This window comes from Plutella xylostella, chromosome 23 (assembly GCF_932276165.1).
Source record: "Plutella xylostella chromosome 23, ilPluXylo3.1, whole genome shotgun sequence".
Taxonomy (NCBI): Eukaryota; Metazoa; Arthropoda; class Insecta; order Lepidoptera; family Plutellidae; genus Plutella; species Plutella xylostella.
The window spans coordinates 11,264,859-11,285,169 of NC_064003.1; the positions used below are offsets into that span (position 1 = coordinate 11,264,859).

At 41.3% G+C, this 20,311-nt stretch overlaps 1 protein-coding gene across 1 annotated transcript in view; it reads left to right on the forward strand.

The window, feature by feature from the left end:
• The window catches only part of LOC105380668, a 154,383-nt gene that overhangs the window by 106,848 nt on the left and 27,224 nt on the right, over positions 1-20,311 (forward strand). Inside the window, exons 4-5 of the mRNA XM_048629413.1 lie at positions 2,700-3,415; positions 3,843-3,974. Of these exons, the coding sequence (XP_048485370.1) occupies positions 2,700-3,415; positions 3,843-3,974 (848 nt within the window). The remainder of the gene's footprint in view (positions 1-2,699; positions 3,416-3,842; positions 3,975-20,311) is intronic.

A 20,311-nucleotide genomic window follows, 5' to 3' on the forward strand; every position in this document is an offset into this window, starting at 1 on the left:
TACAAGAAGGATTTCGAACGATATCGATATCATAAAAAGTTGTAACTACGAGTAACAGATAAAAGTAGACGAAACACAATAGATTGTCACTCCGTAAAACTCGCTACTACCTACTAAAACATACATAGATATGGGTTCGGGAGGCAACTTGTCTTCTGCTAAAGTATTGCAATTTTCATGAAGTGTAACAAATTGGTGCTCATTTTGTTTTCAAGTTTGCCGATGCGCGGCTCAAATGAGGCTCATGATGTATTTTAACGCTTAAACACATGCGAGTCACGACGCACACACCAGTAGGTCTAGTACAGGTTTGATAGTTTGTCGAAAACTATAAAAGTTTACGTTTTCTCGCATACACAGTGGCGCCTCTAGCGGAAACTATCATGAAACTTTTGACAAATAATGTATGACAGGAGAAGACGTAAACTTTTTTCATTTTCATAAATTTAATAGCAAAACCCGTACTTGAGGGTCAGATATCAGTAGCGCGGGTGGTTACAGTTATTTGTTTATAATGTGTTATGTTTTCATTATTATTAAAACCGCGAGCAATGAAAATTCAGTGAAGTGACATTACGCCAAATCACTTAAACGGAAAATGCTAGCTTAATCACGCCGTAAGTAGGTAATTTTAACTGCGCATCAGAGTATTGCCAACATTCATTATTAACATAATAATATTTATTTATTTTATTTATTGCTCGCGAGTGTAAAGTGTCATTTTGTAATTTAATTTTTTAAATTTTCACTCCGTATACTTATAGTTGTCATAGTTTTTATTAACACATAACGATAACGCTTCACCCCGTTTTTATGAGATCCTAATAGGTAGGTATGAGATACTTAAATTACAGAACAAATTCATTCATTAATTGAATAAAAGTCTGGAACTTTATATAAACTGAAAAACTTTGTACCACAAACAAAGCTGAATGTTAGTTATTCGTTTAGTTCAATAACTGTTAATTCAAGTACGAAGTAAATGGAAAGTTGTGATAACTTGTCCCCTTTCAGGATGAAATCGTTGAAAGTTCAACTTCAAATCATGAAGTTATAAGTTATAACGAACTAGTAGGTACTGGTAGACAAGAAATGTTTCGATGAACTCCGTCTTCATAATATTTTAAACTGTATTTTATTTGTCAGCTTCTTTATATTAAGAAAAACTATACTTAATGATAATTATGTATGTTTAAGTTTCAACCAGTGCCGTAGTAGCTCATTCGGTAGGCACACGCTTCTCACGCCACATGAGCTATATCAAATCCTTCTCCTGACATGTAACAATTAGTTATTGAGAAATTAAGTACAATAATTGTATAGCGTTCCTTTTATGCTGAAGGAAAATATCGTGTGAAGGAAATCTTACATATTTAGATTTAGCATATTATTAGAACAATAAACGTGTGAAACGGGCAGTAAGTACCAACTAGGTACTTACTGCCCTTTAAGATGATGCCCTTTTAGAATAATAAATAAAATGTATATTAAAATAGCCCGCGAAATTTTACTAAACAATTATTCGGCTCGGCTCACTAACTTATTGAAAGTACTTATTCGGACCGGCAACAAGGGGTCACTCTCGATTACGAATAACAAAGTTGGAGCTGCGCTAACCACGACTCTATATTGCATTAAACGTACCGTTTTCACAATAAGTCTCGTTCGTTTTTTGTAACGCAGGAGTAACCCTTCCGAGGCTCGGCCATTAATATTAATATACTAACTTGACTAACGAAGTTGAGAGCATTGCTTCGCAGAAGTCCCGCCATTAGAGACAGTTAATTGGTAAAGGCCCTTTCCTTTCAGCTGAAACTTACGATCACTTTCAATATTGCTACAATTAAACGCGTAAAAGAGCGGCGGCGATGCGGAAAATGGTTATTGCCGCGTTATTTTTGGGGGTTTTAGATTATATTTGGGAAAACTACAGTTTAATTATCTTTAGCTTGAATAAAAAATATAGTAATCACAGCGAAAAAAACACTTCGTTTAACTACATAGACGGGTATTGGTATATTTTGAAAATGTTTATGTTTAATTATGTTTCACGTCAATCAAAACAAATTGAATTATTTCATTTTTGACTTTAAATTTCAAGTAATTTTGAATACCGAACTAATTATGAAATGTTATTCAGCAGTTAGGTACTTGCTGTAGACGTTATTAAAAATATTTCAGATGTTAACAATTTCATGTACAATGCCGCTGAAATTGCCAAATTTCAATTTTCAATTTCCTTCGCGAGTGCCTTTGACATCAGTCGGTTTGGAAATTTGTAACTTTTAATTGTTTCCGGTTTCGGCAAATATTGTAGCTTGATTGGCATCAAATTATGTTAGCATATTTAGCGACAAGTTAACTTAATAAATGTGGTACAGTAGAGGATGATGTAAATTAGATTTCTTAAATTTAATTTACTGCTGGTGTTCCTTATTTACATATATAAATAGATCAAAATTTTACAATCGTTCTATACTTAAATAAAAATATAAAACATTTTCTTATCATATCCTATAAATTGGTTCGTTTAAATTCCTTTGTATAATAAGGAATCAAATAAATCACACGCATCTGCACAACAAGTTAAGCACGGGATATTTTGTTTTCGTTCAGGGAAACAAAGCATTTCCCTTAAGATAAATCCAGTCTAAAGTTCTCCCACTCAGATCCTCTACAAACCATCTCTTTCCCACCAGGTGGCGCCAGCTTCATCAACCCTGACGCTATAGAAGATCACATCGACCTTAACCAAGTATGGGTGGAGCTGCCGCGCGGCCACGTGGCTCTGGGGGGCGACGTACATGTGCGGGTGCACGGGGCCTCGGGGGGCGCGGGAGCCTCGGGGGGTGCGGGGGGCGTGGGGGGCGCGGCGGGGGCGGGGCTGCGCGCGCGCCTCGCCCGGGACGGCGACGACGGCCGCGCGCTGCTCGCCACCATGCCACTGACCTTGGACTCCGAGCGGCGCATGACCCTCCCTTGTGGCTACTTCTCCCGCGGAGGCATCTATTACTTGGAGCTGGTGGCGGATGTTAAGGAACCCTTCCTCCAAGACTATGACAGTGTGAATAGCAGTGACAGTTTCGCCAAACGCGAAGTGAACATCGCAGAGATGGACGAAGACAGTGCAAGCCAGCCAGTGTTGATGGAGACTGGTGACAGTGTAGTGAAGTCGTGGCGGTTTGAAGTGTCGTGGCCGAGCGTGCGGCTGGCGGTCACCCCCGAGCTGATACAAACCTACCCGGAGCGTCCAGTGACGGCTATAGTGGAGTTTCCTGGCGTGGAGTGTGCGCCGCGGGAGTCTGGGGCGGACTTCTGGCTGGAGCTGCTGTTCTGCGGCCACTCGAGCGGTGGTGCCGTGCTGTGTGACGGCAGGAACACTAGCTCGCATGCGCATGTGCTGTACTCTGAGCAGGTGAGGATAACGTGTAACTACCATATTTATATTCCAAATAATATATCCTTCTTAGCGTGTCCTCTAAATTAACCTGGGCAGATTGAAGGTCCTACTAATATTGTAAACACAAAAGTTGGAGGTGTGCATGGTTGTTACTATTACACACAAAAAAGGGCTGCACCAATTTTTATGAAACTTCGTGTGTAAGAAGTTGATACCCTGGATTAATGCCTAGGCTACTTTGAATTCTTGAATTACCACGGGGAAAATATTTGTATAAAACTATGGTTTTCCCTGACGAATCCCCATTCCCCCAGCAATCCTGCACAATACCCCCGAGCTAACCAAACATGGCCATCACTTGTACACCAAGCTAGACAACCCCATCCCCCCACAGACTGAGCATTATCTGTACACCCAGCTACACAACCCCCTCCACCCACAGATGCACGGGTTCCCAGGGCGACGCACGATGGCGCTGCGCTGCGAGCTGTTCGGCCAGGCCGGCGACTACGCACTCACGCTGCGCCCCGCAGCGGCCGGGCCCCGCGACCTGGCTGTCACCGCCTTCATTAAGGTACATCCAGCTCCACCTGTCCCTCACAGATGCAAGGGTTCCCGGGGCAGTGCCCCATAGTCCATGAGTCTAGCAACCTGGCTGTCTCCGTCTTCATCAAGGTACACCCAGCTCCACGTAATGTCATGATGATTGTGTAGCGGACACATAACCACACAATCAACACATGTGTGGCTAGGTGTCCGCTACAATTCCAAGGTAGGTACATGATGAGAGGTTTCGACTGTTGCTTCAACAATGATATTTTTTTATGAAATGAGGTAGAGATGTCGCCATTTACTAAGGGCTCACGACGACGTCACATCGTGCATAATCAAAGCGTGCAAGCCAATATTACAATTTTATTCGTATTACTTGGGAAAAATAAGATAAAGCTTAAAAGAAAAACATTTCTGCAGATACTTCAAAGAATTTCAACATCATAATTTAGTTTTATACCTAACTGTTTAATTATCAGACAACAACGAATTACCTACCAAGAATTAAATTCCAGTAAGCAAAACATTTTATTCTTTGTGTTAAATAACTAATCTAATTGAATTATGTACTTACTTAAGTTATAATTTAAATAATTTACTAACAAGCAAAATAGGTATTAGGCAACTTAGTCCGTCTAGACAGAAAATGAATCACGGCTTTGTTCGACCACAATTTCTCTTTAATGTTCACGAAGGGTTTCCAAAAGATTTGCCTTTTACTGTCGACCTTTCACGAAAACAAACTGCGTCATACACTTTTATCTTTCACGCTTTTATTCAGTGCGATTGTAGATTGTCTTCACAATATACGAACAAGATGGAGGGTTACAAAAGAAACGTCTCAACAAAATAATACCTTACATCTACTATCAAGCACTTATTTTGAATCAGTTAGGTTTGGTGATTTATGGCCTTATTCATTGGTACCTACAATGGTTGTTATTAAGGGTCGGCAAGGGGGAATCGAGGGTTGGCATTGTCATAGAATTATGTAGTAAACGATGCTCTACAACCTTGAAAAAAATCACACAGGTAGCCGAAGAGTCTAGCTAGGTGCTGAATGATTCCAATTCAAGTAAATGCTTATGGATAACTGTAAATAAAATTCAGAATATCACGAAAAAGCAGTCCCGTATTGTAACAACTGTGTCGTAATTATCAAGAATTTTCATATGATTTTTATCATATTATAAAGTTAAATGCTTGGACTAGGCGCTAACTACCTTGTTTATTAATAAACACACACTTATTTTGTGTAAATTAATCGCAAACTTGAGCAATTTTTTTCCCTCAAATCTTCATACAAATATCTATGGCGGCTTTCTGTGTTATAAAATCATAAACACAAGCAACGTTTGACTCAGTCGGCCGCTGGCCTCCAAAGAAGGGTCACGTCGGTTTAGGCAGCACTGACAGCTCGCGATCTTTTCGTGTACACATACAAAATCACTGCACATTGGTTGTCATTGCACTTTTTCAACTTTTATGACACCAACATAATTTGATTTGAAATTGAGGAAGCATAATTCTTTTAGTATATTCAATACATCAAATTATATTGGGTAATATTCTCGTGACATTACAGGCTCGTAAAAGTCTGATGAGGAGCAGGAATATAGCGAATGGATCTAAGTGATGACAATACGCAGGTTAAGGATCAAAAATACAGTCGCATGTTGCTGGTGGAGGTATGGTCTCGTGAGGATCTGATGAGGGCAGTAACACGCTGGTGGCTCAATTTTATTTCAAAGATGTTAATTGCTAGAAGCATCGACTTTGGGCTATTAAGTATGTTTTTCAGAGAGAGAGAAAGATATTTTATTTTTCCTCTGGATGAGTTAGGTTTACTCGGTTTACTAAGTTCATTCTGTTAATGGCATCAATTTGTTATGTGTTCATAAGTAATAATTATTGATTAACAAAATGCTGTTGGTTCTCCACGAAAATGTAAAAATAAAAATAATATAAATGAAAATAAATTCGTAACGTAAAATTGTCAATGACTGAATTTCTTCTATAGACAGTGGCCACTAAAAAAAACCAACGATAGATTGCGTGATTTGAAGATAAAGATAAAGATACATTTATGCGACACATATACAGCAACAACAACAAAAAGAAAAATACAGATTTAAAGAAAAAGAAATACATACTTATAAAAAACAACAAGGACAAAAAAAATAGAACTTGAGACAAAAACAAAAATACAGACAAAATACAAAACAATAACACAACGGCTTGCTGTCCGGAGTGTCGAAACGGCACCAGCTCAGCATGAGCTGTGGACAGTAAGGCCACAGCACTTGATTGATCGGTGAGCTCAGCACCAAAATCAAGAAAATATTCAAAGTTTCCATCCTCGCTTTTCAAGCACACACATCACAAACTCATACCTTGTTCTAGGAGCAGGGTCTACCCTGCTGCATTTCCATGACCACTTATCACTAGTGTCCCACCGGTTTCGGTGCTCAGCGGAATAGCACCATTAACCATTATTATTCTGAGATATCATCACTTCTTATTCTGAGTTACCCAACATAAAATCACGCCATCTATTGAAATCATTTTTTTTAATTAAGTTTTGTCTATGGTGTAATCCCCAAATTTAAGGGTAAAAGCTAAATAATTATATTTTAACCTTTTTTATACCTATTATTATTAAAAGACCTATTCAACGATACCCTACCTACACCATCAAAAAAATAACCGGAAAAAATATCAGCCCCAATTTACTTGTATGGGACAGGGAGTACCACAATATTTTTTTGGGGTACTCCCCATCTATGCGAAATGACAGCTTGATATCTTTACCCGTTTCTGAGAAAAAGGGCGGTGACAGACAGTCAGTCAGACAGACGGACAACAAAGAGATCCTATAACGGTTGCTTTTTTTCCTTTTGAGGTACGAAACCCTAAAAATAAGAAAAAATATTATGCTGCTACCAAAAAATGTACTTACAGGTATTGAAAAAGCGGTATATACTAAACAAATTATAAACAAACAAAAAGGTATTTTGTTTGTTAATAATTATATATTTTTATTTGTAACTTTTTAGTTGTTTTTATTTTATGAAATTTTACGTCAGTTCATGATCATTTTTTATTTCAATTTTTTGTTGTTATTTAAATAGGTACCTTCTATATGCATATTTTTGTAATGTGAAAATCAAGCCCTTTCATTTGATACCTTACACGGCAATGTTGAATTATTATTTTTTCGATCATCACGTTATGTCCTCTAGACTCTAGAGGGTGCTATGTACATTTTAATGTAACGTCACATGAACTATAACCATCGCGCAATCAATACGCGTCTAACAATACCTCATACATTAAAATCTATCAAGCCGTTTAGGCTACAGGAGGGAACAAAGCAACAGACAAACATACATACATACAATCAAAAAACATTACCTTCCTCCTTCGGCAGGTAAGGAGTAAGACAGGGGGTCATTCTGAACTTTTGTTCTACGAGTTTTGGAAATTAACAAAAAAAACCTTTTTCATAGAAACTTTGTTGGACACGTGACTTTTTACCATGGAAAACGAATATTTTTTTTCGCGAATTTGCAAAACTCGTAGAACAAAAGTTGTTCAGAATGACCCCTTGAGTCATTCCCTTTCGGCTTAGTATAGCGATATTTTGCGACACTATGAATTTACTTTGCTTCGTCGTCGGGGTTCAGTTGGCTGGAGGATGTCCGAAACTTATTATGTACACTTTAATACTTGTAGTTACCTTTCTACAAGTAAATACCACATTTGTTTGAAAAAGCTAATCGGGTTCCGAGTATGGAGTAAAGTGGCACTCCTATTAATTTCTAATCTTTCCTGGTGCCTACCAGTGTAAGTAAAAATTATACTTAAGTACCCTAAAATCACCCAAAATGTACTTGAACATAATTTTCAATAAAGTTGGCGAGTAAAAGTTTATCGAACCACTGTGCAAACTTACATGTGTGCGTGTCACTGCGTGTGCTGTGTGAAGAGCATTGAAAACCCAAATTTGGCGCGGCACGTCACCCTGTACAGGCCCTTAAGTGTAAAGACGTGTTCTCAACGGTTTGACAGTAAACCAAATGCGGGAAGTTTTGCTTTGTTTTTGTATTTGAAATATCATCGTGTTCGTATATTGTTAATTTAAGTGAATTGTGGTTATTTGTTGAATAAAAAACAAGGGAGGAATAACCGTTGATCGGGGATCGCCTGCTAAAGTTAACGGGAGGGCTCACGTTGTAAAAAGAAGGTTGCTACAGGAAGGAAAACCTCCAGCTATGAATCTCAATAATGGACGGGTTGTTTCAGTTTGTACAGTGTAATGATGAAAATAGTAGCTATGATACAAACTCTTGTTTATTGTATAATATAATGGCAAGATTGGGTAGAATTTATAAATACGCAGCCATTTTTATTAGAGCATTCTATTACACGATGCTGATGCTTTTAGCGTTAAGTCCACCCTTTGTAAATGCTTTTAGCGTTAAGTCCACCCTTTGTACTTTTATTTGTAATATTTGTACAATAAAGAGTTAAATAATAATAAAAAAAAAAAATACACCACGGGATATATTTTTCTTCCACATAATTCTTATCTTTTAAAGCTCATTTACGCTAATTATCGTTAAAGATTAACCTCAGTGAGGGAAACGGCTTTTCCTAACCTTTATTGTTATGGTTATTTTTACGGGCTACAGTTACTTAGGCTAATAGGCTAGGGCTTGGCTAGCGGTATGAACTCAGCTGACTGCCAACATCCAATGATGGAGAGGCACTACAAGAAGAAGATGAACTCACTGAATGAAGTTGCTCTATGTCAAAGGTCGAGTTTTTGCACCGTGAATTAAATACGATTGCGATCCATCACTCGAGCGGAGAACAAGATAAAGCATATTGAGTAGACTGTTGGTTGCCGAAACCCTTCATTTGGGTGATATATTGTTATGGGCACTGCACGCAAAGAAGCCTTATTTTTTACAAATTTTGTTATGTCTATGGTAAGGTTATACCACTTTTTTATACGTAGGTATAAAACAAATTTCTTTATTGAACTCAAGAAAAATTACAAGTTAGTAAACCTAAGTACCCTAGCTCCCGCACTAGGATACCCTCTGGTTATACTAAGTAATGTGTAAGATAGGATATAAGCCTCCGTCTTTATGACTAGCAAAGACTATAGTTGGATTTCCCATAGGGCTTCGTTCGCTTTATTGTAAGGTCTATTCAATAAAACCCAATACTGAAAATCCCTGAAGACCTTGTTCAGTTTAAAATATCAGAAAATGGTTCCGTATATACAGAGTTATTTGCTTTCGACGGACGACGGTGGCGGCGGCGATGGATCAATTATGTGAATTCATTCTCCATCGGGTTTTAATTGTGTAAAATATTTGCTTCATGTAATGTGGAGAGAAATAAAAATAAATATCTCTCCATTTCAAAACCATAAAAATATGAGTATTGAGTGACTAACGTGAAACTTTTATAATTATTATTAATGCTTTAAATGTTTTGTGGTACCTATTCGTATCTCGTCTCGTCGTACCTACCTACTCATCATTGGCCACTGCATCTTGACAGATGATTGTTACAGCGGCTGTGGGTTTTGAGAGCCACATTTTCTCATGTGGCTGAACAGGCCTATACGGGCCTTACACTGCTTGCCACATCGGACACAGGCATAATTCGGGTTTGGCGATGCTTCCAGATGTTGATTAAGCCTCTTAGTTTTTAACTTTTCCAACCATTTCCCATCGTGTTTTGATTTGCCCTGATGCAGCAGTTGTCTCCATACTGGTCTGTCCAATGCCAGGGACTCCCAGTTATCTTTATCTATCTCGAAGTCGTCCATATCGCGCTTGCATGAGTCCTTGAATCTCAGTAATGGCCGCCCAACTGGTCTGGTAGCATTGGCCAGTTGTCCCAACATCACTCTACGGGGCAGTCTTTCTGTGTCCTGTCTTTGGACATGTCCCAGCCATTGCAGGCGTCTCTGCTTCAGGATGGCAGTAATGCTGGTCGTGCGTGTGGTGTTGAGGACGCATTCGTTCGTAACCTTGTCCCTCCACGAGACTCCGATAATTATCCGCAGGCAGCGCATGTGAAATGCGTTAATACGGCGCTCCTGTTTTCTGTAGGTTGTCCAAGTTTCAGAACCATACAGTAAGGTACTGAGAACGCATGAATTGTACACAAGGACTTTGGTTCGGGTGGTGAGCTTAGAATTTCTCCACACCCTTGTGTACAGCTTCCCAAATGCCGTTGAAGCTCTGCCAATGCGGGAGTCAATTTCTTTGTCATTGGACAAGTTAGACGTGGTTGTTGAGCCTAGGTAACAGAAGTGGTCAACCACTTGCAGCGTGGACTCGTTGAGTGTAATCGTAGGCGGAATAGTTGTGCCTTGTGCCATAACGACTGTTTTCCTGGTATTTACACTCATTGAGAACATGTCACATGCCCGACCAAATCGAGTGACCAGGTGCTGAAGTTCTTCTTCGGTGTTGGCCACAATTGCGGCATCGTCGGCGAAGAGCAGTTCTCTGACGAGTAGGTCAAGACGGTTTCTCTTGGCCTTCAAAAGGTTTATATTGAAGAGCTTTCCGTCGTGTCTCGTATGCAGGTGCACTCCTTCCTCGGATCCATCAAAGGCAGCAGATAGAAGCGCCGAAAAGAATATGCCGAAGAGAGTTGGAGCCAAAACGCAGCCTTGCCTTACTCCACGGTTGACGTCAAATGCTGCTGATACATCCCCATCAAAAACAACGCACCCGCGCATGTTATCATGAAAGGACTTGATTAGGGCGAGCATCTTCGGCGGGCAACCGACTTTATTTAGGACTTCGTAGAGGCCATTTCTGCTGACGGTGTCAAAAGCCTTGTTTAGGTCGACGAATGCCATAAATAGTGGTTTGCGTTGTTCACGACATTTTTCCTGAAGCTGGCGAAGGGTGAAAATCATGTCAGTTGTCGATCTGTTTGCGCGAAAGCCACACTGTGACTCTGGGTATACTCTGTCAGCCAAGATATGTAGTCTGGACAGTATGACTCTGGCAAAAGCTTTACCTACGACACTAAGCAGTGATATTCCCCTGTAGTTGTCACATACGCCACGGTCTCCTTTTCCTTTATAAAGTGTGACAATGTTAGCATCCCTCATTTCCTGTGGCACAGTGCCCATCTCCCAACAGCGAAGCAGCAGCACGTATAAGGGATTAGTAGCGGCTGGAAGCTTGATCAGCTCAGCTGGTATGTTATCACTGCCTGTACTTTTCCCGGTTTTTAATGCTTGCAGAGCGCGCAGAAATTCGGCAAATGTAGGAGGTGTATCTAGGCTTTCAAGTGTAGGAAAATGAGGTATAGTTCTAGCAGCCTCAGGACTGATGTTTACCTCCTCAAAGTACAAATTGTTGTAGTGCCGCGCCCAGCGATCTAGTTGGAGGGATTTATCGCTTATCGGGGACCCGTCCGTGTCCTTGATGGTCGCACGTTTTCTAGCTACCGGTCCCATGGCCCGCTTGATTCCCTGATGCATGCCTCGAATATCACCAATGTCGTGACAATGTTGTATGGATGTGCAGAGGTCTATCCAATACTGGTTCGCACATTGCCGTGCGGTACGCTGGAGGTTTGCTTTAGCAATTTTGAAAGCACTCTTTGTGTGGTCGTTTCCGTTGGCAACCAGGTTTATATGTGCTTTCCTTTTGGCCTCAACGAGTGGTTGAAGAAGTTCTTCGAACTCTGAATACCAATCTGTCTTCTCTTTAGCCTTCTTGCCAAATACTCTCTTAGCAGCTACCAGCAGTGTCACCTTTATTTTGTTCCAAAGTGTCTCCAGGTCTATTATTCCTTTGAGGTGGCTGTCCGATAAATGTTTTTCTATAAATTCATGGAACCTTGTTAGTTGTGCCTCATCTGGTCTACGTGAAATATTGATAAAGATAAAGATAAGATAAAAATTATTTATTCGGTGACCAGCACCACACACCAAAAAATACACAAGGAAATACACACAGCAAACAACAAATAAAACAAAAGAACTTATATGACTAAACTTATAGGTAGATACTTAATTTTACACATAACAGGCATACAACATAACGGTGTGTGTTGTCCAGCACCGAAAAGGCCCGCGCCTCAGCTTACACCGCTTCAAGTGAGGTGGCATCCACCCACCTGACGCGGCACTGATTTTCAGTCGCGTCCTTTGTGACTATCTCCCATCCATGAGTAGGTACCAAGGCGTACACAATATAATAAATACATAATATATGTGATACTAAAATAGCAATAATAACCAAATACAATATAATATACATTAATATAACATACAAGTGAAAGCTATAATAGGACATAATGCAGAATATCTATAAATAAAATATTACCCAAATTGAGGGTATTAATCGAAGAGTTCAAAACAGCCATCGGCGTTTCAGCGGGCGAGCGAGACCGGTCGCCATCGCTGACTTGCTTCAGCGCTCAGACCAGCCCGTGCCGTCCGGCTGAACACAACTGTGAAACAGTTTCATAATAAAATATACACTACTGTGAGTGAAAAATGGACACAATGCACACTACATAAGATCCATTTTGCAATGGCGGACTATGCAAAGAAAATTAAGTAAAGTAACATGCAAGGTAAGACATTTTATGTTGATAACTATCTGATGTACATTGTAATAATAATAATAATATAAACGAATGAATTATTAATTACATTATATTGAAGCAGTCTTCATAAGAACTACCTACTACTTATATGTCGTTTTGTTTTATTTAAATTCATTTCTTCTGTTTAAGATTTTCACTTCATGAGAACAACAACACATGAGGACCATAGAAAGTAAAGAGTAAACTAGTGGAACATCAACACAAAGACTGATGGCCTGATCTCTCGGGATTGAGTGAGAAAACAGCACCCCCACGTGTCGTGACAAGAATGCCAGTAAGTACTACACATACCTATATAGTAAATAAATAATACTTAACATAATATACGAGAGCAAATAATAGAAAATAATACAATATTTAAGAGCAATAATCAAGTAATGTAAGCGCTACTGCTACACTGCTAGAGGGACCAAGGACACCAACCCAGTTTTTGTTTGAAGATGAGAATTCGCTTTAACTTTGACCTAAATGATGTGACTGATTTCAGGTTACGCAAGCTTGGGTCTAGGCGGTTCCAACAGGAAGTAGCATTGAAAGAAAACGATGCTTTGAATATGGCGGTCTTGTGCTGAGGAGTGAGCAGCAGGTACGAGGAGGCTCGCGTTCGGTGCATGTTGAAGTCACGGGACCACCTTAGTTTATTATAAAGGTATTCAGGTATGTGTCTATGAACTACGCCAAATAATAAACATGCAAAATGTAGGTACCGTCGACTTGCTATTTTCAACATATTACTTTTATTTATGTAAGGTGTCACATGAGTGCGGGGGGGGATGTCATAACAAAATCTAGTGCAGGCATTCTGTACTCGCTGTAGTAGGCGCTGTGTTTTGGCATAAAGGCAAGGTCCATAGACTGTATCTGCATAATTCAATTTAGATAGTACTAAGCTCTCACAAAGTTTTATACGTACCTCCGTTTTAATATAAGGTCTAATACGGTATAATACTTTTAGTCGGTAAAAGCAACTAGAGACCAGGCATAGAATATGTTTTTCAAAACGAAGATTAGAATCAAAGCAGATACCTAGATTTCTAGCTTCTGTAACTTTTTCAATCGATTCCCCAGCTACCTCTATGTCGGGGTTCATAGCATTAATACCCTGGACTTGTTTTCTAGAGCCTATTACCATGAACTTTGACTTTGTAGGGTTCAATAATAATGAGTTCTTCTTGGACCATTCTACTATCTTATTCAAATCTTCATTTATCTTATTAACTACATTAGCAGTGCCATCCGGAAAACACGATAGATAAATTTGCAGGTCGTCAGCATATATATGGAATTGACAATTTTTTATACACTCTACGACATCAGCGGCATAGAGAGCAAACAATAGGGGTCCAAGGATGGAGCCTTGAGGGACACCTCTGGTCACTGGGTACGACAATGATGTATGTGTTTTCCCGTTACTTTTACTCAACTTTACTATTTGTGATCTTTGATTGAGATAGTGGTAAAACCATTTCACTGTGTCAGCATCAAACCCGTAATAAGAAAGCTTTGCTAGTAGCCGTGGAACACTAATGGTATCGAAGGCGCGTGAAAAGTCTAGCAATGTTAAAATGGTACCCTTACCTTTGTCTTGTGACGCAATTATATTGTCTACGACGTCTAGCAATGCAGTTGATGTACTATGCAGTTTCCTAAACCCAGATTGAACAGACGGTAATATACCATTATGTTCTATATATTGTGTCATCTGATAGCTTACAGTTTTTTCTAAGACCTTTGATAGACAGGCTAGGAGACTTATCGGTCTGAGCTGATTATAAGTCGAAGGGCAAGTAGTTTTAGGGATCGGTTTAACAAGTGCTGTTTTCCATAGTTCCGGAAAGGTGAACGACGAAATTGAATAATTTATAATGAAAGTGATAGTGTCCAGTGTGCGAGGAAGAGTGAGAACTATCATATTGATAGTGATACGATCAATACCTTGAGCATTAGATTTAAGATTATTTATAATTTTTTCAACAGTTTCTTTGGTTACAGTTTTTAATCGGAATGTATTTTCACAAAATCGTTTTGTTTCAAAAGACGCTAGCTCTTTAAAATTTATGTCTTCTTTGCATGGTAAATCCAGAAAGTGCTGATTTATTGCATCAGGATCATTAAATTGTGACGGCAAATCAGTATCTTTATGACTCCGAAGTACGGTATTTTTGAGGTTCTTCCAAAGCATCGCCGAGTCGTTGCAATTTTTATTAATGTAATTTTCGTAATAAGCACGTTTTTCACTGTACATAGCAGAGTTAACCAACCTTTTTAATTCTAAATAATACTCCTTGTGTGTATCCAGTTTTGTATTTTTGTAACGATTAAAGGCTTCGTTTCGAAGGAACATCATATGCTTGATATTGTCAGTAATCCACGGGTAACCGCGATCCCTGATACATATTTGTTTTTCTGGGGCATGCAGATCAAATAATTGGAGAATCATTGAATTAAATAAATCTATCATAGAATCAATAGAGTCCTTCCTCGTAACACTTTCCCAGTCCATGGCGTTTAGATCTCTATTAAAGTAATCGCACAGAATATCTTTAAAAGGTCGAATAATAATAAATCTAGGCGGTGTTTTGGGTTTTTTTATATTTATGCCGACTGTCACAAAAGCATGTCTTCCCAGAGTTGGAATATGATCCACAGTTAAGTTGGTAATATCTGTATCGGTACACACTACATCTATTAAAGTTTGGCTACTCGCGGTAAAATGAGTAGGTTGTTGTACCTTTTGACTTAAGTTTACAACACTTAGAAAATCTGTAAATAAAGCAGTTTTATTATTTTGGACAAGAAGATCGATATTGAAATCTCCCATTAAAATTAACTTATCATAGCCTGAGAATGAGGTAATTGAATCGGTTAGCGCGTCAAGAAATGTGTCTACCTTTACCCATTCTGGCCTATAGGCAGTACCTACCAGAAGTTTGATTGAGTTGACGGTGCAGCTGAGCCACATTTGCTCGACGGTGGGTGAGATGGGATGTGCCCGTATGCGCGTGTTGATGCCGTGCCTGACATAGAAGCCCACGCCCCCGCCGCGGTCTCGCAGGGTGCGCGGCCGCGGCACGTGACGCAGCTTGTACCCCGGCACGACCGGGGCGCAGTCATCGCCCCCCTCCCTGAGCCAAGTCTCATTAATAGCCATTATGTCAGCTGAGTATTGTTGCATGGTAGCTATAAACTCATCTTGTCCAGTGGATAGCGAACCGGCGTTGAAAATACCAACTGTAAATAATTTATGCTTATTCATTCCTATAAGTGAAACCTATTTTAATATTGTATATAGGTAATAATATCAAGTTTTGTAGGTGTGTCTGTGTATAAATTAATTGTTGATTATGTGTACATATATAAAATGAGAACAAATAAAATAAATGACTTAAATAGATAATGCTAGATGAATATTTGATCAGAACAACTTTGAACCATAATAGGTAGGTAGATACCACATCAAGCGTAGAGGCCCACTGCACGCCTAGCAACAGCGTTATCAGTGCCAGACAACAAGATAAACTCAAACAAATTATCAGACTGTTAACTCGATGGACAAAAAAATCAACAGTAAGTTCGTAATAAACCTCATCAACATGACATTCAACACGTTTATTAATACAATTAAAGTACTTATAGGAATAGGTACGGCTGGTTACGCGATAACCGTTCATTAAGATAGACAGTAACGAAATATAATTTATGTTACCCACTTTCAACTGAGAAAGAATACATTTTTTATACATGATATTAATATAACATAGCCATAGCCAGGTAAACAGCTTATTTTCTAATATAATATTTTTAAGTGAGCATATTAAGGGGTCAATATACTTTTTCAAATGGAAGGGTAACGGAGTAGGTAGATTACAGAGTATAAGGGACACCAAACACGCGAACAATATCATCGGCTTTGCGAATCCAGTGCCGGGGACTGTCCTGACCTTGTCGAGCGTAAATGCGGCCTTTCTTGGTCCACATAAATCTCCATGACTGCCTTCGCCCGACTTCCCGAACCTGGTGAAACAACTGGCGGTTAACTTTTGTTAACCGTTCGTTGACGTAGAAGGGGCGCGGCGCGGAGGACTGGCCGAGGTCGGCTGAAGTGGCCCCGCGGCGGACGCGCGCGGCGGCGATCAGCTGGTCCTTGAGCGCGCGGCGCGTGAGCCGCACCACCAGCGGCCGCGGCCGGCCCTCCCCCGCGCCCGCGCCCGCCCCGCTCTCGCCCGACGGCGCCTGGTGCCAGCGGTTCCGGGGTCCCACACGCTCAGCGCTGACAATATCGGACTCCTGCACTTGGACTCCTAATTTCACGGCCACAGACAGGACTATATGAGTGGGGTTCTCTCCATTCTCCTCAGGGAGGTTGGTTATCTCCACATCATTGTCCAGTAGCTCCTGTTCCTTATCATTGAGGTCCTGGCGTAGCTCCGCGATGACAGCTTCGAGCCGAGAGCCCGTCCCATCCGTCACACGCTTCTCGAGGATGTCAACCCGAGAGCCTAGTTCCGTGAGCCTCTGGTCCGAGGCGATGAACGAGCTTTTCAACTCCATCACCTCGCTCCGGAACAGGCGGATCTCCTCCTGCACTGCGGTTAGCGCCTCCCTGAAGAGACGGATCTCCAGGCCCAGCTCCACCTTGAACTCCTCCGTGGTGTCGTTGGCGGTGGAGTTGAGGCGGTGGTCGGCGGCCACCGGCTCTGGCAGCTCGAGCAGCTCGAGGGCGCTGCGCCGGGGTGATGCGGTGGCGGGGGCGGTAGGGGGCGCGTGGGTCGCGGGGGGCGCGGAGGACGCGGGGGGCGCGGCGGCGACTGGGGGCGCGGGACCGGCGGGGCGCACGGGCGTGCTGGGTGCAGCCTCCATAGGCTTATCCTTGCTGCAGGCCGGGCATATCCAGGTAGCTGGTATTACGCCCTCGCCCTCCTTGATGCAGTACGGGTGGTAGGGACTGCTGCATTTGGCACATTTCGCACACTTTGCGATATCGCCTCTCGGTATGTATTTTTTGCACATCCCGCATTTAGTCATCGTGTGGCGATGATAAGAAAAGATGACAGAATAGTTTATTAACAAAACAACAGCCGATGTTGTTGTTTATCGATCGTAATAAATAGTTACTGTCGCTAGTACTAGGTGGCACTGTATATGATTTAGTAGGATGGTCCAAGAGTTTCGCTTGTAGGGTACGCACACTATAGGGTTTACGAGAATTACCCACAATGTAATCACAATGAGTACACTGTACACTAGGTTTGATTAAATTTCCAGCGTAATTACTGCACTTCACTGTAAGATAACACTTTGTGTACTAAATTATGCTTTGTTGATACAATAAATATACTTTTTATGATCAATTTCTTCGTATTTTATTTTAAATATCACAAACAAAGCGACAGCTTGTACACCGTATTCACGTCAGTGTCGTCACTCCATATTGAGAATGGCTTGTCTCTTATTTTTGGTCTTGGAAGCATGAAACTTTTTGGACGTAAGACGAGTCTTGGCAATGACGAGGGCGTGGTCGGTGTCGCAAATCGCACTGTGGTAAGCGCGAGAGTTAAGCGTATCGCGTAAGTCCCGCCGTCTGGTGATGATGAGGTCTAACTGATGCCAGTGACCCGAGCGAGGATGTTTCCAGGAAACCTTATGTGCAGGTTTGTTTTTAAAATAGGTGTTGGTGACGCAAAGCTGATGTGTGGCACATAGTTCTAAAAGGCGTTGGCCATTGTCATTTATGTTACCTATTCCATGTTTACCCATGCAGTCTGGCCAGTTCTCGTTGGACCGACCAATTCTCGCATTAAAGTCTCCAAGTAGGACAAGCTTATCGGACTTGCTTATTCCCTCCATGCACTCGCCCAGGCTTTGGTAGAAAGCTTCTTTTACATGTGCTTCGGCTTTAAGGGTCGGTGCGTATGCTGATACTACTGTGATTGGACCAGATTCCGTCATGAATCGAACAGTAATTAAGCGTTCGGATATGCACACCGGTGATTCAGTGCAGTCTAGCAGATGGTTTCTGATAGCTATGCCAACACCATAGTCACGTCTCTCGCCTTCGTCCCTGCCTTTCCACCAGAAAGTGTAGTTTTCCTCGCGCAGACTGCCCTCTCCCGATAGTCTCGTCTCCTGCAGGCCCGCCACATCCACACGCATACGAAGCAGTTCTCTGTCGATGGTAGTTGTTTTTCGTACCGATGGAATGTCGTCGACAGGTTCATCCTGACCAGGTGTCATGGTCCTAACATTCCATGTGGCAAAGCGTAGGTCGGTTGTGTTTGGTGCAATTTTATGTTTTGTTTTGTTTTTGGGTAAATGAATGACTCATCATTTGTACAATTTACTTGCTGCTCTATTTACCCCAATAAAGCACAACAATGAGGGACGGGTCAGTACCTAATTGACTGGGGGCTGCCCAGTTTAAGGCGGGCGGTGACTGGCCAATAAGTCGCAATGGACTTTCCCACCGTCGAGAGACACCCCTAGCGCCCATAATATACGTCCATTTATATGAGCTTATGACTGGTAACTGTGGCTCTCCGTGTTGTTATCCGTGCCTGGCACGGGTGAAGTGACCTCTCCACAAGCGCTGTATCGCCTGGGACACAGTTAAGTGACACAAACTTGCCCAGCATCTGTGGCACTCTCTCGACGTCCCCAGCTGAATCCTCAGGAAAGAACAAGTCGATACGTGGGGAGCTGGTTTCGTTGCAGGAACTGCCGCTTTTCAAGTTGGACTTTACTCGCGCCTAACGGTATTCCAGATCCGGTGCCTCTTCCGCCAACATTGCCGTTCCGAAGCCTGTCTTCTCCGCCGCTGTTGCCGTTGAGGTCTTCACCTGTAACCCTAGGCAGGGGACCGTGTTATACCCCACAGTACTGTGTCCTCACACTGAACTTTGCCATCGCAGCGCCCCGGCCTACTAGGATGCGCAATGCCCACTCCCGCGACGTGGACGCGCCAGATGAGATTTACCCAACTGAATAATAGAGAATTGGACTCTATCATTCGTTGGGCCGGGTTAACGATCTTGTAAGGGTCCAAGAACGAAAGCAGTACCTACCTACTACGTGCCTATCTATTAAACAATATTATTGGGAAATTTTAAATTAAAACTACCGAAAGCATTATATAAACGCACGTATGGATACACATAAATCATAAACATTCATCATAGATCAAACATGAAATGGGATCGGCAATATTTTCTATTGTCGGTCTCGTAAAATCCCCGCATGCTTGACAAAATTCGCAGCAGCGAGCTAACCCGTAAATCTTTGAAATCTAAGCGCAAATTCAAACCGGCAGTTCAGAAATTTTAAAAAGCGTGTAATAAATCTTATAAAATAGGTGTGAAATTAATAATATATGACCTCAACGGGAATAGGATTCGAGGGGAATTCGCGGTAAAATTTTGAGTCCTATTAGCAATGGGGTATACTTATTCAAGTTCGTGACGAATCGAAAAAGTTGTTGATAGTTTCGATAGGTAAAACTTTTTATGGAGTAGTATAACATTTGAGACAGTTGTCATGGACAGGACAATAAAAACATGGCTTGCACTGAGTCTAAAATCGTTCACCCAAAGTCGATTGTTGGAATAGAATAGAAAACGACAGGTTTACCAACACTGTAGAGTCCGTGCCACGACTGAAGGCTGATAGACGCGTTCTGCACGCGCAGATCTTAATGTAGTC